This window comes from Panthera onca, chromosome C2 (assembly GCF_046562875.1).
Source record: "Panthera onca isolate mPanOnc1 chromosome C2, mPanOnc1 haplotype 2, whole genome shotgun sequence".
NCBI classification, from domain to species: domain Eukaryota; kingdom Metazoa; phylum Chordata; class Mammalia; order Carnivora; family Felidae; genus Panthera; species Panthera onca.
Window position 1 is genome coordinate 95,127,786 of NC_138347.1, and position 18,158 is coordinate 95,145,943.

At 42.7% G+C, this 18,158-nt stretch overlaps 1 protein-coding gene across 8 annotated transcripts in view; it reads left to right on the forward strand.

Moving 5' to 3' along the window:
- TNIK (TRAF2 and NCK interacting kinase) overlaps nt 1–18,158 on the forward strand; it is a 392,848-nt gene that overhangs the window by 366,309 nt on the left and 8,381 nt on the right. For 4 of the 8 annotated variants that reach the window (XM_060640743.3, XM_060640735.3, XM_060640736.3 and 1 more), the window contains 7 exons: nt 4,145–4,309; nt 6,336–6,447; nt 6,690–6,776; nt 7,269–7,439; nt 9,378–9,521; nt 12,484–12,618; nt 16,819–16,919. In XM_060640743.3, the coding sequence (XP_060496726.1) occupies nt 4,145–4,309; nt 6,336–6,447; nt 6,690–6,776; nt 7,269–7,439; nt 9,378–9,521; nt 12,484–12,618; nt 16,819–16,919 (915 nt within the window). The remainder of the gene's footprint in view (nt 1–4,144; nt 4,310–6,335; nt 6,448–6,689; nt 6,777–7,268; nt 7,440–9,377; nt 9,522–12,483; nt 12,619–16,818; nt 16,920–18,158) is intronic. The other 4 variants (XM_060640737.3, XM_060640739.3, XM_060640740.3 and 1 more) reach the window with 1 other exon arrangement.

Genomic DNA, 18,158 nt, shown 5'->3' on the forward strand with positions numbered 1-18,158 from the left:
AAACAATGTATATCATCTGTCATTCTACAGCCAGGATAGTTTGGGAAACCATAATAGCAGGCTTTGCTCTCCCAGGAAAGAAAGGAAGTGTAGTTTTGAGATGAATAAGGCCTTTGAAGTAATAATTGGCAGAAGGTCAGTAACTGGAAAAGTAGTTCACAAAGCAACTTGCTAGAATTTCATGATATGGCCCTGCCGAATCTTTGAAGTAGGCTTTAAAGAGCCCTATCCTGTAAGCCTGAAATAAGAAATGGACTTGGCTGCACAAGCTGACGTTGTGTAGTGCTGATATATAAATCTCCCAATGTGGTGAATGGATAATTCCGATGGCGGTATAGAAGGCTGCTGTCATTCTAACTTGCTGCTTGGAAAACCTGAGGGGAAATGTTCTGAGTGAGTGACTCTCTGACTCTGCTTTCTAATGCAGTTTATAATTTGCTAGAGTCGTTATGACAGAGTCAGTACCTTGAAGAAGATATTGGGAGGCGCATTTTCAGTTCAGTTGCCAGACATATCCAAATGGCTCTGTGTTATTTAAAGCACCCCAGTATTCTGTGACCACAGCCAATCACTTTGAAAATAGCACTCACCAGTGTCTTCTATGAATTTGATATAATGAGGGCCCCAAAACCTTTTTGTACCTCAGTTTCTAAATGCCAGCTTTCCCAAAGGTGGGCTTTTAACATAACAACCTTGAGTTGGAATCATTAAAAGTACAGGTATTACAAAGGCAAATGCAAGTAAAAGTATGTCCCTGACAAAAAAATAAGAAAATAAAATGAAAACTCATAATAGAGCTTAGTTTATAGGGTGCTATAGTTCAGTTCCCCAAGATGAACATCAAAGAGAACTCACTCAAGACAGCATTCTCATGGGAGTGGACAAGATGGTTCTAGAGGAAAATACTGGCTCTACTACCCACAGTCCTGCCAAGACACACAAATTTGCCCTATCAATGCACACCCTGGCCCTCTGGTTCTACCTCCCCCTAACCTATGGTCCCAGAGAACCTTTCCCTACTCTAGTTCTAGAACAAACCACACCAGCTGTCATCTACCACATTGTCTATAGGGACCCATCTGTCAGAAGAGCTATTCTCCCTTCCTAACTTCCCCTGCTGCCCAGTCTTCACCCAGCAGATCCCCGTGGGTCTGATTCAGCCTTCCTTTACTCCTTGAAGCCTCTCTTGGGACTCCATGAGCCTCTGTCTATAGCACCTTTCCTACTGACCAGCTGGGAATGGGAAATGATAGGAAAAAGAATCCGCTTAAAACAGCTTACAGTGTGGTGGGGAGAAAGGTGCAGTAGGTATCAGAGATAGGGGAATAAAGATTCAGAGGTATTTCATACAGGGAATCTAAAGGCAAAGAGTTAGTTGAGACCCTGCACAGGGCCAGAACCAGAAATTAACAAGGACCAGGAGCTCAGGCAGCTACCTCTGGCTCTCTCAACTGCCTGTCTCTCCCTACCCTCATCTCTGCTTTCCTCCATGCCTGTCCCTCCTTTTCCCTCATTTCTCTTTCCTCCAATTTCCTTTGTTCTTTTTGCTCCACAGAACCACTTTCTTCCCTCTGCCAGCATGAGCTCTCCCCTCACCCCATCCCCCAATTGCAAGACATGTACCACATCCCACCCAGTTCAGCTGCCCAGCAGAGACTGAGCAGTGTCTCTCAGACCCAACATGAATTGCAAAAGGGAACTTGACCCTGCTTCGCTTAGGAGTCCACTCCAGCTCCAATCAGCTACGGCCGAGAGCAGAGCCACCTATCACGGCAGCAGCCCAGAGCACCCGGGCTCTCCCAAGACAGCCCCTGATTTCAGCACTTACAACCTGTGTCACTCGGAGCAAGTCAGCTGAATTCTCTGCACTGCAGTTTTTCCATGTGTAAAGTGAGGATAATGGGAGCTAGCCTGTGGTGGTATTTGAAGGACTGGGGGGAATACCATACCTAAAGGTTGGGCATGGTCCCAGGCACAAGTTGTTACTCAGGGAAATCTTAGTGCCCACCCCCATGGGAACGGTGAGGGCGTGAAGACTGTAGAAATTGTTGGGCTCTGTTACGGAGGCCCTAGAGGGCCAGGCTGTTGTTCATTTATCTCTGTATTGCTAGCAAAGTGCCTGGCACACAGAAGGTATTTAATTCAAAGGAGCTGGTTGAATGGACAGAAGGCCGATGACTCAGAGTGGGGAGATTCAGGGGTCGGTCACCACTGGATTCCTTCAAGCTTCTCACTGTCTGGGCCATTTCCCTCGTTAGCCTCTTCAGGTCTTTGATAACCAGTGCGTCTGCCTCAGCTTTTGGCTCGAGGCAGAATGCTGGGGATAGAATAGAGAGCCCGTAAAACTCTAAAGAGGCCATGTGTGATTTATGCTACTGGGAGATTGGGGGGAAATGTTAAAAAGCCTTTCAGTATTTGAACAGAACTTAGAAGAAAGGAAAAGCTGCCCAGTACACATAAAATAGGAGACAGTGAGATAAATTAGGACTGAACCCTGTAAATGTCATTGAGAAGACAAAATGTTCGATCCTGAGAACAGGCACTAGTACAAGCTGTGGATGCATGAAGACTGTGTGGACAAAATGAATCCAGAAAATGCCCCTCTCCTGGGCAGCTTGCAGGCCAGGAGCATGTTGCCAAGAAATAGAGGGCACCGCAGCTTTACAGTTATTTCTTAAGCTCCCCGGTAACATCCGTTACATGCACCCCTTCAGGAACTTGGGAATCTGTTTCATCTCTCCCCAGAATTGCCTCCTTTCACTTCTAGCCAGAAGCAGGTGCAGAGTGGTCATTGCAAGACAAGGACAGGCTCTGGAAGGGGGAAGCCAGGCCAGTGAGCCCAAGCCAGCCAGCCCCAAGGAAGGCAGGGAGTATGTCTACCTGCCTTGATCCTGGCCGATCCCTCCATGTTCAACAAAATGCCTCACACTTAGTAGTCACTCAGAAATGCTGGGTAAATGGATGAAAGAAAGAAAAGGCAAAGAAGGGAATCATTGCTTAATCAGATCTGCTCTAAGAAACCTCAGTGAGCTAGTCGCACAAATGTTAAATCAGAAAGCACAATACTGGCCAGGCCTGCAGTGTGGCTACTGGCTTTTAGGAAGCAGAACTGTCTTTTAATCCTGTATTTCTTCCCTGGGTGAGAGGAGGCTTTGTTTCGCAGAGCAGTGGTTTCCAAACTTGTTAGGTCATACAATCCTATCAGTAAAAATTTGAGAGCATGCCACTTAATTGCAGTGTATTTATTTATAACTCATCCATTTGTCCTACTTCTCATATCATATATATTATAAAATACCTTGAAAAGACGTTAAAAAGGGATGCTATACAAAATAGTTCAAATATTGTTATTGACTATTCCTTGTTAGTCATGATGACTTCCGTTTTTTACTGCAAGGCACCATACTTGCTTGTAAGAGATTCAGTATTCAGATTCAGTAGCGGACACACACCTGTAGTTTCAAATAATCTGTGGTTTATTTCAGTACATTTTTTTGTAACTCCTGTCCGATCTGGTGAATTAATCATTGTTTTGACCTCATGACTGACAAAGAGCCCTATGATCTGGGCAGATGGCATCTCTGCGTTTTCTTGGCGTACATGGTATGTGGGTTATTATCTCACACAGCCTCTGTGTGATACAGAGGTATCACACAGATACAGATAATACAGATAGTATTATCTCATCCCAGCCTCTGTGTTTCAGCAGCATTTTAGGTCATGTATGTGTCTTAGGGGTTCGCATCATTGTAACCTGGCAATATACCTGCAAATCCAGTCAACGGTGCACCCACAGGCACACACACACACAAATACTGCAGGAGAGAACTGTGCAAATGCAGACCTCAGGAGCTCAGCCCCTCCGCCTGCCTTCCCATGGGAACTCCCACTTCCTGTGTGACCCTGACTGCCCTCATGCAGAAGCAAAAGGCCGCAGGGTCAGTCCATATACTAAGCGTGAACAAAGTTTAACTTCTTTTTTATTTTCTTAGTAAAATATAAATGTAACTGTTATCTTCCGCACACCCCAGCAGGTCCGTTTGGGGACTGTGCCTGTGCTGTGTGAGGGGTGACACCACTCAGTGGCCTTCACCCTCCCTCTCTAATCCCTCTCTGATGCTCCCCATGTGTTGTGCCCCCTCAGACGTCTGGAGAGAAGAAGCGGTCTGGCCACAGTGACAGCAATGGCTTTGCCGGCCACATCAACCTCCCAGACCTGGTGCAGCAGAGCCATTCCCCGGCCGGGACACCAACCGAGGGCCTGGGACGCGTCTCCACCCATCCGCAGGAGATGGAGTCCGGGACTGAGGTAGGTGCTGGGCAACAGTCGTGACAGCTCTGTTCTCCTGGGGGTGCGGGGGGTGTCGAAACCCTGCTGTCTTCAGGAATAAGGCTTTGTAAGCTCCCTGAGATGTGTTGGTTCGGTTGCTATATAACTACTTATGCAAATACTTTAACGGACGAAAATCATGGAAGCTGAGGGGTAAAAAGATCTGGCCCAATGCCTATTTTTACAAATGACAGTACTGAGGCTCAGAGAGGTTAAGTGACTTGCCCATGGCACACAGCTAGCTGGTGACAAATCTAGGACTAGAACTTGGATTTCCTATCTCCCAGGCCAGTGAGAGAAACTTTAGCCTATAGAGATCCCATGGCCAACGGTTGAGGTTCATGTTTATTTTGATTTAGTCAAACTAGGTTTGACTTAAAATGAGGTTGAAATTCTTTGTTAAATGAAAGATAAAAATCAATAGATAAATAGGCTCTCATCCATCTTCCTAAACTCCAAATTGTGTGGGAAAGGGAGAAATGGGATATTTAGCTTGCCTGTATAGAAACAGTCCCTGGAGACAGCCTGAATAAATACAGTCTGTTAGGCAGTGCTCGTAGGTGTAGCTATCCAAGCCCGACCAGTGGATGAGTTCATGGGGCTTGGTCATGTTTCATGAATCACACGGAGGCCCCGAAGGAAATCATGAAGCATATGCCCTGGTGTTTTTGATGCTGTCCACACATTAACTTTTTATGATATACCCTTTGGATTCTACCTCAAGGAAAAAAAACAGAGGTGCCTTGGGAGGCCGCATATCCTCTTGTGGCTTCCCACAGTGTGGTCAGGTTTCCTCTGCCTGAACATGTCTGACGGAACCTAGAAGAACCCCATGGGATTGGACTCTGGTTCAAATTCTGCTGCTGCTCCAGCTCTAAGTGGGAATGTTAGTACCTGCCCCACCTCCTTCGCAGACTTCTTCTAAAGATCAAAGGAGAGAATGTATGTGAAAGCTCTTCATTTGGAAGGAGTCTTACCTTGTAGAGGGTGAAATCATTTTAATTTCATAAGGTGGAGGGAAAATCAATTGGATCTTTGCGGTTTCCTCCGTACGTGTTTAGGGGTCCTGAGATGTTTTTATTTTTAAATGGAAACCTGAAAATAAAGCTAGAAAGTGAAAACTCAGTTAAAGACATTTGTCTGAAAGGAGATATTCTGATATTGAATGCAGGTCTGTTTGTGATATTAAGAGGACTTGAGCATAGTAGAAGGAATAGAGATGACAGACAAGATGAGGAAGTGGTTATTGTACCTTCTTTGGCAGAGCTGAAATATGGAATTTCACCAGGTGAAGCCCTGATATTTAGTTCGCTGTTCCCTAGTCGAGTCTGCCTTCATGTCTTTATTGAGATTTATTTTTTAAGCAAGCCCTCTGTGCATTGCCTGCAAATCTAGCATCTTCATGAAGTCCCTAAATAAGGCATGAAAATAGGAATATCCTTTTAAAGCGACCATTCTGGGAGGGAAAAATATTCAATCCCTGGATGAAATTGTCCCTGAGTTAAAGATTTTAAGGCTTCTTGAGCCGACACCAATCCACCTGCATCACCAGGTCAGCTTACAAGGGCCCAAAGGCTCCAAGAGGGAGACTTTGGTGGACCGGATGTTCAGGATGAAATGCTGCTATGTGGGCATGCTTACTTAGTTTATTGTGTCAGCTTTTCTTAAGACCATTTGGTCAATAAGCGATTGTTTGTACTTCAAGGGAGAGATAAGCTCTGTCATCACGGTCATCTTACCATGTGGTCCAAAATATAATTTGCCCCCAGCAACTCTTGCAATCTGACAATTAATGGAACCCTGCAAAGGCAGAATGGCCAGTGAGTAGCCAGCACCGGGAGAAGCTGGAGAGAGAGGCACACCTTGACTCCAAGGGTCAGAGTGTGAACAAGCTAAATAGATTGAAGAATCTGTAACCATTCTAAAGCCCAAGCAAAGTATTCTTGGCATCGTTCATTCCTGTAGTACTTATCTGTTCTTCTTAATCCTCTTGCCTTTCCATTAGTATGGCATGGGGAGCAGCACGAAGGCCTCCTTCACCCCCTTTGTGGACCCCAGAGTTTACCAGACATCTCCCACCGATGAAGATGAAGAGGATGAAGAATCATCAGCTGCGGGTAAGCAAAACTGCCCAGATGTTTTAGAAACAGCTTGGTTTTCCTTCCTGGTGTGACCTGATAAAGAAATGAATTATTGGTTTAGTACTTAAGCCATTTCCTGCTTAGACCCTGTCTTAAAGGGAGGTTGGTTTTTTTGTTTGTTTTGTTTTGTTTTTATCATTATTATTTTTGTAGGATTTCTAAAACAAATATCTTTGTCTCCCATTTTTTTTTCATCTCTTCTATTTTGCTTCTGGTAGGAACCCAGAGGTATCCAGGGGCCCTGGGAAAAGCTGTTCCTCAGCGATCTCCAAACTTACCACATACTTCTCAAAAGCAATTTCTGGGTACAATGCTGTGCACGCAGTAGACACTTAATCAGTGCGCGTTGGGTTGTGTTGAGCTCTAGGTGTGTGCTTCCTACCGCACAGGTCTGGCTGATTTAGAGGAGAGCCTTGCTTTCTGGACTTAGGCAGCTCACTAATCATCAGGGGAGGCTTAGGCTAGTCTGTCAGTTGATGATATGGAATTTTAAAAAGTAAATCTTTCCTGCAGTGTTCTATGAGATGGGGTGGTGTGTATGTATTCTCTAAACTACCCAAGTAGTATCTTTAAGTCTGTTTTACTAATGGTTAAAATCCTGCTTCTGTGAATGACTTATACTGTAGTCTACTAAAAAAAAAAAAAAAAAGTATAAAATGTACATAGTTTCAGAGTTTCTGTGCCTTTCCCATAATGCACACTAAATGAGAAATCATAGTGTTTTGAAGCCCCTTCTCCGTACCTCCACTGGTTGTTTTTTAAGATGCCACTGACTTCTCTGATTCTCTTTCTCAAAGCTCTGTTTACTAGCGAACTTCTTAGGCAAGAACAGGCCAAACTCAACGAAGCAAGAAAGATTTCAGTGGTAAATGTAAACCCAACCAACATTCGACCTCACAGCGACACACCAGAAATCAGAAAATACAAGAAACGATTCAACTCAGAAATACTTTGTGCAGCTCTCTGGGGTAAGTTCTTTTTACCACTCGTTAACACATCGACCCTCAAATATTAAAAACCTCTGGAGCTTACTATCCGAAGAGCAATGGTTGAATCAGGGGTGTCAAGTTCTGACTTGAGACCATCTTGGCCTCAGGAGAAATCAAGAGCAATTTTACAGGTAGCAAGAACTGATAGGGCACCTGGGTGACTCAGTTGGTTAAGCGTCAGACTCATGATTTCGACTCAAGTCATGATCTCACAGTTTGTGGGATCGATCCGCATGTCAGGCTCTGCTTGGGATTCTCTCTCTCTCTCTCTCTGTACCTCTCCCACTCTCATGCTTGCACACACACTCTCTCTCTCAAAATAAATAAACATGAAAAAAAAAAAAAAGCTGATAACCTAATGCCCAAGATAACAAGATCAGATTCAGAAATGACCTTGACACATAATAGTGATAGCTAAAGTCGGCTGCTGAACCAGCTACCATGTACCACACACTATTTGCCCAGCACTGTGTGATGTGTCCCCCATTCTGCCTTGTATGATCTATGCAATACCCTGCAAGGGGAATTAGATATGACCCCTATTCACAGCGGACAAACCAGCCTAGAATGTTTTAGTGAATTGCTGAAGGCTAGTAGTAGCAAGAGAAAACTGGAAAAGGACAACAGATGATGAACCTTCCCTTTTAGTTCAAAACATCAACCTACGGTTCTTATAAAAAATCATGCACGGGTTTTAGCTGACCTCAAACTCAGTATAGTTGGGATGAAATTCTGTCAAAGTCCTGGTCTGTGTTACTGCAACCATCACATACGGATTAAGGAAGGACATGACCCATCTGTATCCATCTAAAATACTAGGCCTAGTTTGGGGCACCACAATCTTATAAGGACAAAAGCATTTGAGATGTTTGGGGAAGTAGATGAAGCCTGGAAACCATTTCATGGGAGATGTGATGGAGGGAATAAGGCACTGTCCTCTGGAAAAGAGACAGAAGACAAGATGACCATGTTTGATATTGAATAATTTGTGGACAGAATAGACATGTATGTTACTCAAAAAAATACATGTACAAAAAGCAAGAGAAGTCACAGAGTTACCTGTTTGTGAATATAGTTCAGTACACAGTGGACCCTCAGTGTGTTGGGGTGTGTGTGTGTGTGTGTGTGTGTGTGTGTGTGGTGTGTGGTGTGTGGTGTGGTGTGTTACAGGGGCAGGTAGGAGTTACTTTGTCTAGGGATGAATTTTTAAGATGCCAACTATCCAGACGAGACCACTTACCTGCTAGAGCTTTTCTAATAGGGATGATTGCATGAGAGATAGGCTGGGCTAGATTTAGATACCTGAGTGGTCCCTTACAGCCAATCTTTCTGCAACTCTCAGGCTCTTAACACCTCACTTGCATTGGTTTGTCATTTCCCTGACAGACAGCAGAACCCTGAGGGCATGAGACGTTCGTAAGCTTTTGTGTGAGAAGGAGGAAGGGCTTTTCTTCCAGTGGGGTATGGAAACGGGGCACTCTGCTGTATGGTGAAGGTGGGTAGGCTAGAGATCACTGCGTGGACAGGGGCGGGGCTGCACCTTGAAGAAGTCTTGAGGTGGGATTTATAGAAAGAGCCCAGAAAGGGATGGGTGTTACAGGAAAGGAATAAAGGTAATGATGCTAGTGCCACAGCTGTGCCCAGAGCATCTCTTAAGGAGGACTCTATACTAGGTAGTAAATGGCCAGATGTAATGAATGCTGCTACCACTTTATGAAAGAGAAGTAATTTCATTGCCAGAGGGGCAGTGATTTAATTACTATGGCAGGGCTTTCACTTCTTCACTCCCTCCTGGGGTACCTACTTGCCCATTAGTTTATATTAACAAGGCACAGTTTCTTAGGTTTTACAGGGACCCCAGATGCAGAAGGTTAAAGCAATAAAAAGTCAGTCTTGGGGTGCTTCTTATATTTGCAGGTGTAAACCTCCTGGTGGGAACGGAAAACGGCCTGATGCTTTTGGACCGAAGCGGGCAAGGCAAAGTCTATAATCTGATCAACCGGAGGCGATTTCAGCAGATGGACGTGCTAGAAGGACTGAATGTCCTGGTGACGATATCAGGTATGTTACTGGGATGTCACTGGAATGACCAAGTCCTCTGAGTCTGCACAGGTAGGAAAGGCCATCCCCTCGGTTCTGAAAAAAACAGTAAGCTCTGCCCTTCCCAGCTAATAGTGACATAAGAAATTATAGCAGGATAGCCAGAGAGATCACTCAGGTTTTGTAACTCCGGAGATACTGACCTCCAAAGGGAAGCCTCACACCTCTGCACGATCTCTGAATCAAGGAGAAGTACCACAAAGGCTGTATGTTTATAGGCCTTTAACCTCTGCCAGGACTCAGCAAGGATCTTTTGAAGATGTCTGAGCTCCAGTCATTGCTACCTACTCTCAGGTGGAGAATATCAAAGTCTGGGCTTCTCAGGGTGGGAAATTTTATAAGCAGAAATGTCTCTGGTCTCTTTTCTCTCAAGAACTGTTCTAGCTTATATTCCACTGATGTCAGCAAATGCAGCTGGCCCATTGGGTGATTGAGTCTGCAAAGAGATTCAGATGTGGGAATCATTCCTGCTACACTCTGCAGCTTTCTGGTTCCCAAAAAGAACTCAAAAAAATTAAAAAAGCCTACACAGAAGTGAAGTTAAAAATGTAACAAGTTAACCTTTTGACAAGGTTAAAAATGTAACCTCAAGGAGCCTGTATTTATTGAAAGTTCTTTCTGATGATCTTTGAAGAAGTTTAATCAATATCCCTTTTCCCCTGCCTTCCCATCCCACCCAGTATGAAACCACTGCACCTCTGTGCATTAGAACCACTTGAATGGATGGGAGAAGCCCAGACCAGTGGGGTCAGAATGCCTGGGAGAAGGGCCCAGGTATCAATAGCTTTCATAGTTCCTAAGTTGTTTCTAATGCGCCGCAAAGTTTGAGAACCAGGGCTCTATACTCAGCCATCATTTCACAAAGAGAAGACACAGGGCTACTGGGTTCAACCTTGAATAAAGTTTAACTCTTGAGCTGTATTTCCATTTTGAAAAACTACCTTCACTTGATGCTACAATTCCCTCTTTCTTTTGCCATTCCACAAAAGTTTCATCTCTTTATTCTCTCCAAATAAGAGTTAACTGAGTAAATTGTTCTTGTATTATCATTCGAGTTTAATTCAATGTAGTCTTTTGTTCTTGCTAATGGCTTTCTTGACTGCTACACCGGCAAATCAAATTTAAAACCGTACAACTGTCACTCACCTACCGAAAGTGGAAATGATACCAGAAAGTTCACATTCTGGCTTCATTATGTTGTTAGTGACGTATCCCCGTTCTTAAAAAACATAACCGTCTCCTCTTATCATGAAGTGTAGATGGGGAAAGTAGAAAACGAAAATAGGAGCAAATGATTCTTGAACTGCCCTCCTATCTGCATTGGCACAGAAAGGAGGAAGCACTGGCCTTTCTGCCCATCCTAGCTGTTGGGATCAATTCTGGGCCTCTGTCTATAAAAAGGAATAGCAACTACACAGTGACTTCCTTCATTTATGAATGCACTCTCCTGTCAAATCCAGTGTGTAATGCTTCAATACATTTTCTTCTTCTGGAACTCCTGGGCAGCTTAGTCTGTTAAGCGTCTGACTCTTAATTTCGGCTCAGGTCATGAACTCAAGGTTCATGAGATCGAACCCAGCATTGAGCTCTGTGCTGATATCACAGAGTCTGCTTGGGATTCTCTCTCTCCCTCTCTCTCTCTCTCTCTCTCTCTCACTCTCTCTCTCTCTCTTTCTGCCCCTCCCCTACTCATGCACACAGGCTCGCTCGCTCTCTCAAAATAAATAAATACACTTAAAAAATAAAAATAATAGATAAATAAATTTTGGGGGCGCCTGGGTGGCTCAGTAGGTTGAGCAGTAGACTTAGGCTCAGGTCATGACCTCACAGTTCGTGAATTTGAGCCCTGCGTCGGGCTCACTGCTTTCATCATGGAGCCTGCTTCTGATCCTCTGCCTGCCTCTCTCTCTGCCCCTCCCCCAATTCTCTTTCTTAAAAATAAATATTTTTTTAAAAGTTAAAAAAATAAATAAATGTTCTTCTTTTTATATATATCACATCTGTAAAATATAAAACATCTTTTGATGCCTAAGAGAAATCAAGGGAAAATAAGTACCCAAGAAGTAGAGCCCACAGGCCTAAATGTCTGATCACTTAGGAAGAGCCTCCCCAAGGCACGTGTTCTTATCTGGTACTCAGATGATCTCATAGGGTATATTAAATTTTGCTCCTTGTGCACCCCTCAACATTTTTAAGATGTTTTCTTATCACAGAATTCCTTGCCCCAGGAGCGCTTTACCAACGGGGATGTTGTATTTTCCAAGTACACATCTCATTCTCTCCTATTTTTGTTTAGTAAGTGATCTCAGAATCATAAACGTGTCCAGGGTTATCTTGTGAGCCCAGGTCGCCTTCATTAATTGTTTCTCTTGTCTCTGTATACAATTCTTTTGTTGTTGTTGTTAGGTAAAATAAAACTACCACCAGCTATCATCTTTAAAGTAATAGAGGAGGCGAATAAGAAGCTCTCTATTAACATATGTTGTTAGGTTAGAAGGTGAGGGAAAGAAGGTTATGTGCAGTCACACATAAGCATAGTAAAATGTCCAGTTATCAACGCTCCTTCGTGTAATTAGATCTAGAATGTTCTGGCACTCTGATCAACTATTCTGTTACACAGTTAGGTCTTGACACTGCCCTTTGCATTGAGAAGAGAGAGTAAGAGCAGCTTGCTCAGATAAGAAACAACCTGAAGGTAAAGACAAATTATAAAATGGTTATTTGTCCAAAACACTTGGAGGTGTTTTAATCATAAGTCTTGGCATAGGCAACGCATGACGATGCTAGGGACACTGGTTATTGTGCCTTTACACCATACACAATTGTAAATAAAATAAATGAATTAAATAAAATAGAGATGGGGAAAGACTGAGAGAAAATGCTGTCATAGGGGTGTGAAATTAGAGCTCTGTTATTTCAACAGGAAAAAAGAATAAGCTACGAGTTTACTATCTTTCATGGCTAAGAAACAGAATACTACACAACGACCCAGAAGTAGAAAAGAAACAAGGCTGGATCACAGTTGGGGACTTGGAAGGCTGCATACATTACAAAGTTGGTAAGTGTCAAGACGTGGACTTGTTTACTCAATCAGAATCATTCCATTTTTTTCCAGTCAGGTATTGATGATGCATTTGTTACCAGTTTAAGATGTTGTTGGAACTTAAGGTATACTTGCATTATTTCCAAAAACATCAGATTGATCAAGTTCAAAGAGTACATTCAGAATAAAGTCCTGTGCTCCAGTTTAAACATTTATGTCCACTCCCTTCCAAATACTCATTAAAATAACAGTGAAGGAATAAAAATGCCGTAAACCCACAAGGACATGAGACCAGAAGAAGAGAGACCAGCAAACAAGAGATATCAGCAGAATCGAACAAGAACAGTTGAATGACGAGGACCTAACCTAGATGACCAGGAAATGCTGAAGTCTACATCTGCAGTGAGGAACAGCATCAACATCAATCCAACCACATAACAGAACCCAGGAAGGCCCAGGGTCTGAGGCCCCAGGTGTATCTGAGATAGAGGTGGAAGGAGGAACTGCAAATAGGATTGTTGGATGGGTGATGACCACAAGTCCTCCCCCACTGCAACAGAGGATGAGAAGTTGCCACAACCAATCTGAATTGTGGGAATACGGCATTGCCAGGAAAGACAGACAGATACACACGCACGCACACACACAGACGCACCCCTTCTAGCCCTGTTTAGCTCCCAAAATGTTGGCGACCATACTTATATTCCCAAGCAAGACTCTGAAAGATTTGTTTTTGGAGAAACTAAACAGCCGGAAAGAAAAGATGTTCAGGTGCTAACATTTGAAGTGCCATGAAAAAGCTTGCTATCTAACCACCCACACATGAAGCCTGGCAGTGAGTAAGCCCACTACCTGATGTGGGGACATCCGCTAGCAGGAAGGAAAATTAAACAGAAAGAAAGGACGGTAGACAAAACAAAGATAATGAGGGGTGAAAAAAATTTTAAAGAAACTTTAATAACCTCAGGGAAATTAGAAAAACTCTTTCCGGAACAGAAGCATAAGGATCATTAAACAGAACATTGGAGCAGGGACAGGGGAGGTCATTCAGAGACCAAGAAAAAATCTTAGAGATTAAAATATGCTGGTAGGGATAAAAAGTGTAAGAAATGTATCGGAAGATAAAGATGAGAGGTCTCCTAGAAAGCAGGACATAAAGAACGGGCAAGAAAAGGTAAGAAAGTAAAAGGATCAATCCAAGTGCTTCATGAGTAACATGAGTTACCCAAGTAACATGAGTTTTAAGAAAAAGAAAAGAAATGGAAAGGGAGGAAAGTATCAAAAAAGAAATATAAGAAAATTTCTAGAATAAGGACTTGAAATCCCAAATTTAAAAGATTCACATAAGGTCACCTGGGTGGCTCAGTTGGTTAACCATCTGACTTCAGCTCAGATCATGATCTCACAGTTTGTGAGTTCAAGCCCCACGTCAGGCTCTGTGCTGACAGCTCAGAGCCTGGAGCCTGATTCAGATTCTGTGTCTCCCTCTATCTCTGCCTCTCCCCTGCTCGAGCAACTCACTCTCTCTCTCGCTCTCTATCTCTCTCTCCCTCTCTCTCTCAAAATTAAATAAACATTAACAAAAATTTTTTTAAAGGATTCACTGAGTACCTGGTATAGTGAATGAAAAAAAAGATTCACAGGAAGATATATTAACATGGCATTTCAGTACCCAGGAAATGAGGAGGTCCTTAAAGCTTCCAGATTATAATTAAAAAATAGTTTATATATAATAGGCACAGAATTAGGTGACTTGAGATTTAGCAGCAATACTAGAAGATGGAACAAAGCCTTCAACTGGTATTTTATAAACCATCTGTATTAAATAGGGTTCTCCAGAGAAACAGAACTAATAGGATACACACGTACACACACGTGTATATATATATATATATATGTATATATATAAAGAGGTATATAAATATAAACATATATACACAAGTATGTATGTGTGTATATATGTGTATATGTGTGTGTGTATATATGTGTATATGTGTATATGTGTGTATATATATATATATATATATATATATATATATACAGAGAGAGAGAGAGAGAGAGAGAGAGAGAGGTTTATTATAAGAAATTGCCTCACACAATTATGGAGGCTGAGAAGTCCCAAGATCTGTAGTCAGCAATCTGGAGACCCAGGAGAGCCAGTGTGTAAATCCCAATCTGAAGTCTGGAACAGACCAGTTTCCCAGCTCAATAGTCAGACAGGAGGTGTCCTCTCACTCAATCTTTTTATTCTATTGAGGTCTGTAATTGACTGGATGAGGCACATCCATATTGGGAGAGCAGCCTGGTTTATTCAGTGTACCCACTCAGATGTTGATATGATTCAGAAAAACCCTCACAGACACACCCAGAACAATGTTTGGCCAAATATCCGGGTACTTTGTGGCCAGTCAGGTTGACACATAGAACTTAACCACCATGCCATCAAACTGCCAGTCAATTTTGGAATGTTGCATGAAGACACCTTCAGATGTGCAGGTTCTCCAAACATTTATGTTCCATACCCTATTTCTCAGGAAACTACTGACCGATGCATTCCACCAAAATAAAGGAATAAACCTAGGAATCCAGGTAAAAGGTGAAGAAAATACCCAGAATGAGGGGGAAAGAAATTTAGATGACAACTCTACAGAGGCCTAGAGAGGAGTCAGTCCAAGCAGAGTAGAACAAGGAGCATTCCAAAAGGGATGCCTCCAGGAAAAATAAAATGTGACTAATAGATTCCCTGCCATGTTTGACTGTACTGAAGGCCTTTACAGTACCAGCAGAAAGTCTCCGTGGTCAGAGATAGATACATAGACAATAAGGAAGTGGGAAAAAATGACGGAAAACCAAAAAGGAAATGTGGTTGTGGCATACTATTATGTGTTAGCTGTGAACAATAATAATTTCAACATGGGATCTTGATTTCACCAAAAATTTAAAATATAACTGTATCACTGGTGTGGGTGAGGAAGAAATGTGTATGTTTGAGAGAGAGAAGTGCAGAGAGGAGACAGTTCTAATCAGCTAAATCCTTTCCATACTCTCAAGTCGATAGATAATATCAATAATGAAAAAAATCAGTAAAATTATAAATATGTTATTTAGAAATATGGAAATAAGTGGCTGAAGAAGTAGTTGAAAGTATATTAAAGACAGAATATGTAAACAGAAGGGAGAGCTCAGAGAGCAAGAATTAAGTTCGTTGCCCTGGGCTGTCCAGTTTCTTTAGGACACAAGTATTCTGTTCATCCAGGTATTCAATAAAGTAAATAACTGCTGACTGTGTTAGCCTATTCAGGTTGCTACCGCAGAATACCATGAACAATAAGAGTCTATTTCTCACAATTCTGGAGACTGGAAAGTCCAAGATCAAGGTGCTGGTAGACTCAGGGTCTGGTGAGGGCCTGCTTCCTCATTCATAGACAGCTGTCTTTTCGCCACAACCTCATGTAGTGTCTGGAGAGAGGGATCTTTCTAGGGCCTTTTATTATAAAGGCACTCATCACTTATAAATTCCTAATAATTGGAATTCAAATTTGAATAATAAGCAAATGGCACACTTTATGTCTCTACCCATTTGCTAATTTTTCTACCATTTGGCCATACCAGCTCTCAGCATCTTCCGTGTGGGTGACTATGAAAGCCAGGCAAGGGAACAGGAAGGCTATTATGCAGATTCTTCTTACAATGAGTAATTCACATCTAGACCTAGTGATTAAAGAGAGTCCTAAGCCTTCAGATGAAGAGCTTTCAGTGTAAAGCCAAAGACCCCAAGCATCTGCAGACCGAGTACTTTAAAGAAAGTTCAGGGGCACCTGGGTGGCTCAGTTGGTTGAGTGTCCAACTTCAGCTCAGGTCATGATCTCGCAGTTCATGAGTTCGAGCCCCGCATCAGGCTCTGTGCTGACAGCTTGCTCAGAGCCTGGAGCCTGCTTCAGATTCTGTGTCTCCCCCTCTCTCTGCCCCTCCCATGCTTATGCTCACTCGCTCGCTCGCTCTCTCTCTCTCTCTCAATAATAAATAAATGCCAAAAAAAAAAATTTAAAAAGAAAAAAATAAAGAAAGTTCAATCTGTATCTATGAGCAAATCTCACACCAAGAGCATCACCCTCAATTATAATGTATACTCCCATATCGTGGCTTACGCAGTCAGTAATGCAAAAACCTGAATAAGTTGATATACTCTTTTAATTCATAGTTTTTCTATTACAGTTAAATATGAAAGGATTAAATTCCTAGTGATTGCCTTAAAGAATGCTGTGGAGATATATGCTTGGGCTCCGAAACCGTATCATAAGTTCATGGCATTTAAGGTAAGTGGGCATGTGATTATCTAAAGAAGGGATTTTTTAGATTTTGGGTTCCTACCAGTTAACAAAGTGATCTGTCTCACACATCGACCAGTACCAATTTTTCTATATATAATAAACCCCTTTTAAAAGTATAGGAACTCTTATATAGATTTATTATTCCAAAAGCAAAGACTAAGCACCAATCAATGCTATAAAGTTAGTCAAATTAAAATTAACTGGGAGTTGGGGGGATAGATGAAAGGGGAAAAAACTGGGGTGTGCCCTCCCTCATTTCAGGTCTATAAATCATCATCTCCTAGGGACATTTAGTATGGGATGGTTACTGAGCAAAGCATTAGTTGTGATATTAGGCAATGAACTTCATTATTAAGCCACCTAACTAGGGTGCTCTCTGATATGTCATCTGAAAAAGGCAGACCAATGGCAGCACCAAATCTCAAGGATGAACCATGTCTCCAAATCTTCTCATCCTTATAAGCCTTTTGGGGTAAAATCCCTAAAACTCACATAATGAGCATATATCCCCAATGTTACCGGACTTCTCTGAAATGAATATTGAATGTGGTTACATACAAATGGCTTGGTTTCTCTGCATTCTGCTTTTCGTTTTTGACCTTATCTGAGTCTGTACCCACCATGGTTGGATCAATCTTCATGGCACTCAGCAGGGTGTGATGAGGATATGCTAGCGTCGTGGACCCCAGCTCGTGAAAGCTGACCCCTCCCCCCAGATGCTGGAAGGACCAGTACTTGCTAGCACTCTGGTGTTTACAGAGCTGCAGAGTCTATCCACAGCCCACGTGAATTAATCTTCTGCTCCTTGTCTCTGTCTGCCTGTGTCTCTCACTTTCTTTATAGCGCATTGGTCCTCACTTTTTCTCCCCATCCTTGTGACTGTTGTCTCCCTTTGACCCTTTATGTACTCTTTCTTGCCACTTATGCCATGTAAGGGCAGAAGCTGCCTTGGAAACATTAGGAGGCGCCCTTTGGGGCGGAATCACCCCACTCCTGTTCCGTTAGTGCAAGGGGCTCGTTTGCGAGGTGCTCAGGAAGGCAGGTACATCAAAGGAAATAGGCTCCCCTCCACTTTCATGGAGAGAAATTTTTGGAATGTATTAAGTTAGTAATAACACTTAAGGGATAACTCCTAACTAAGCCGGAGCAATGCTGCTGTTCTGCCAAAATCTCTGTCCATGAACGCTTTTCAATCAAAGTTCCCATTCCCAGTCAGGTTGGGAA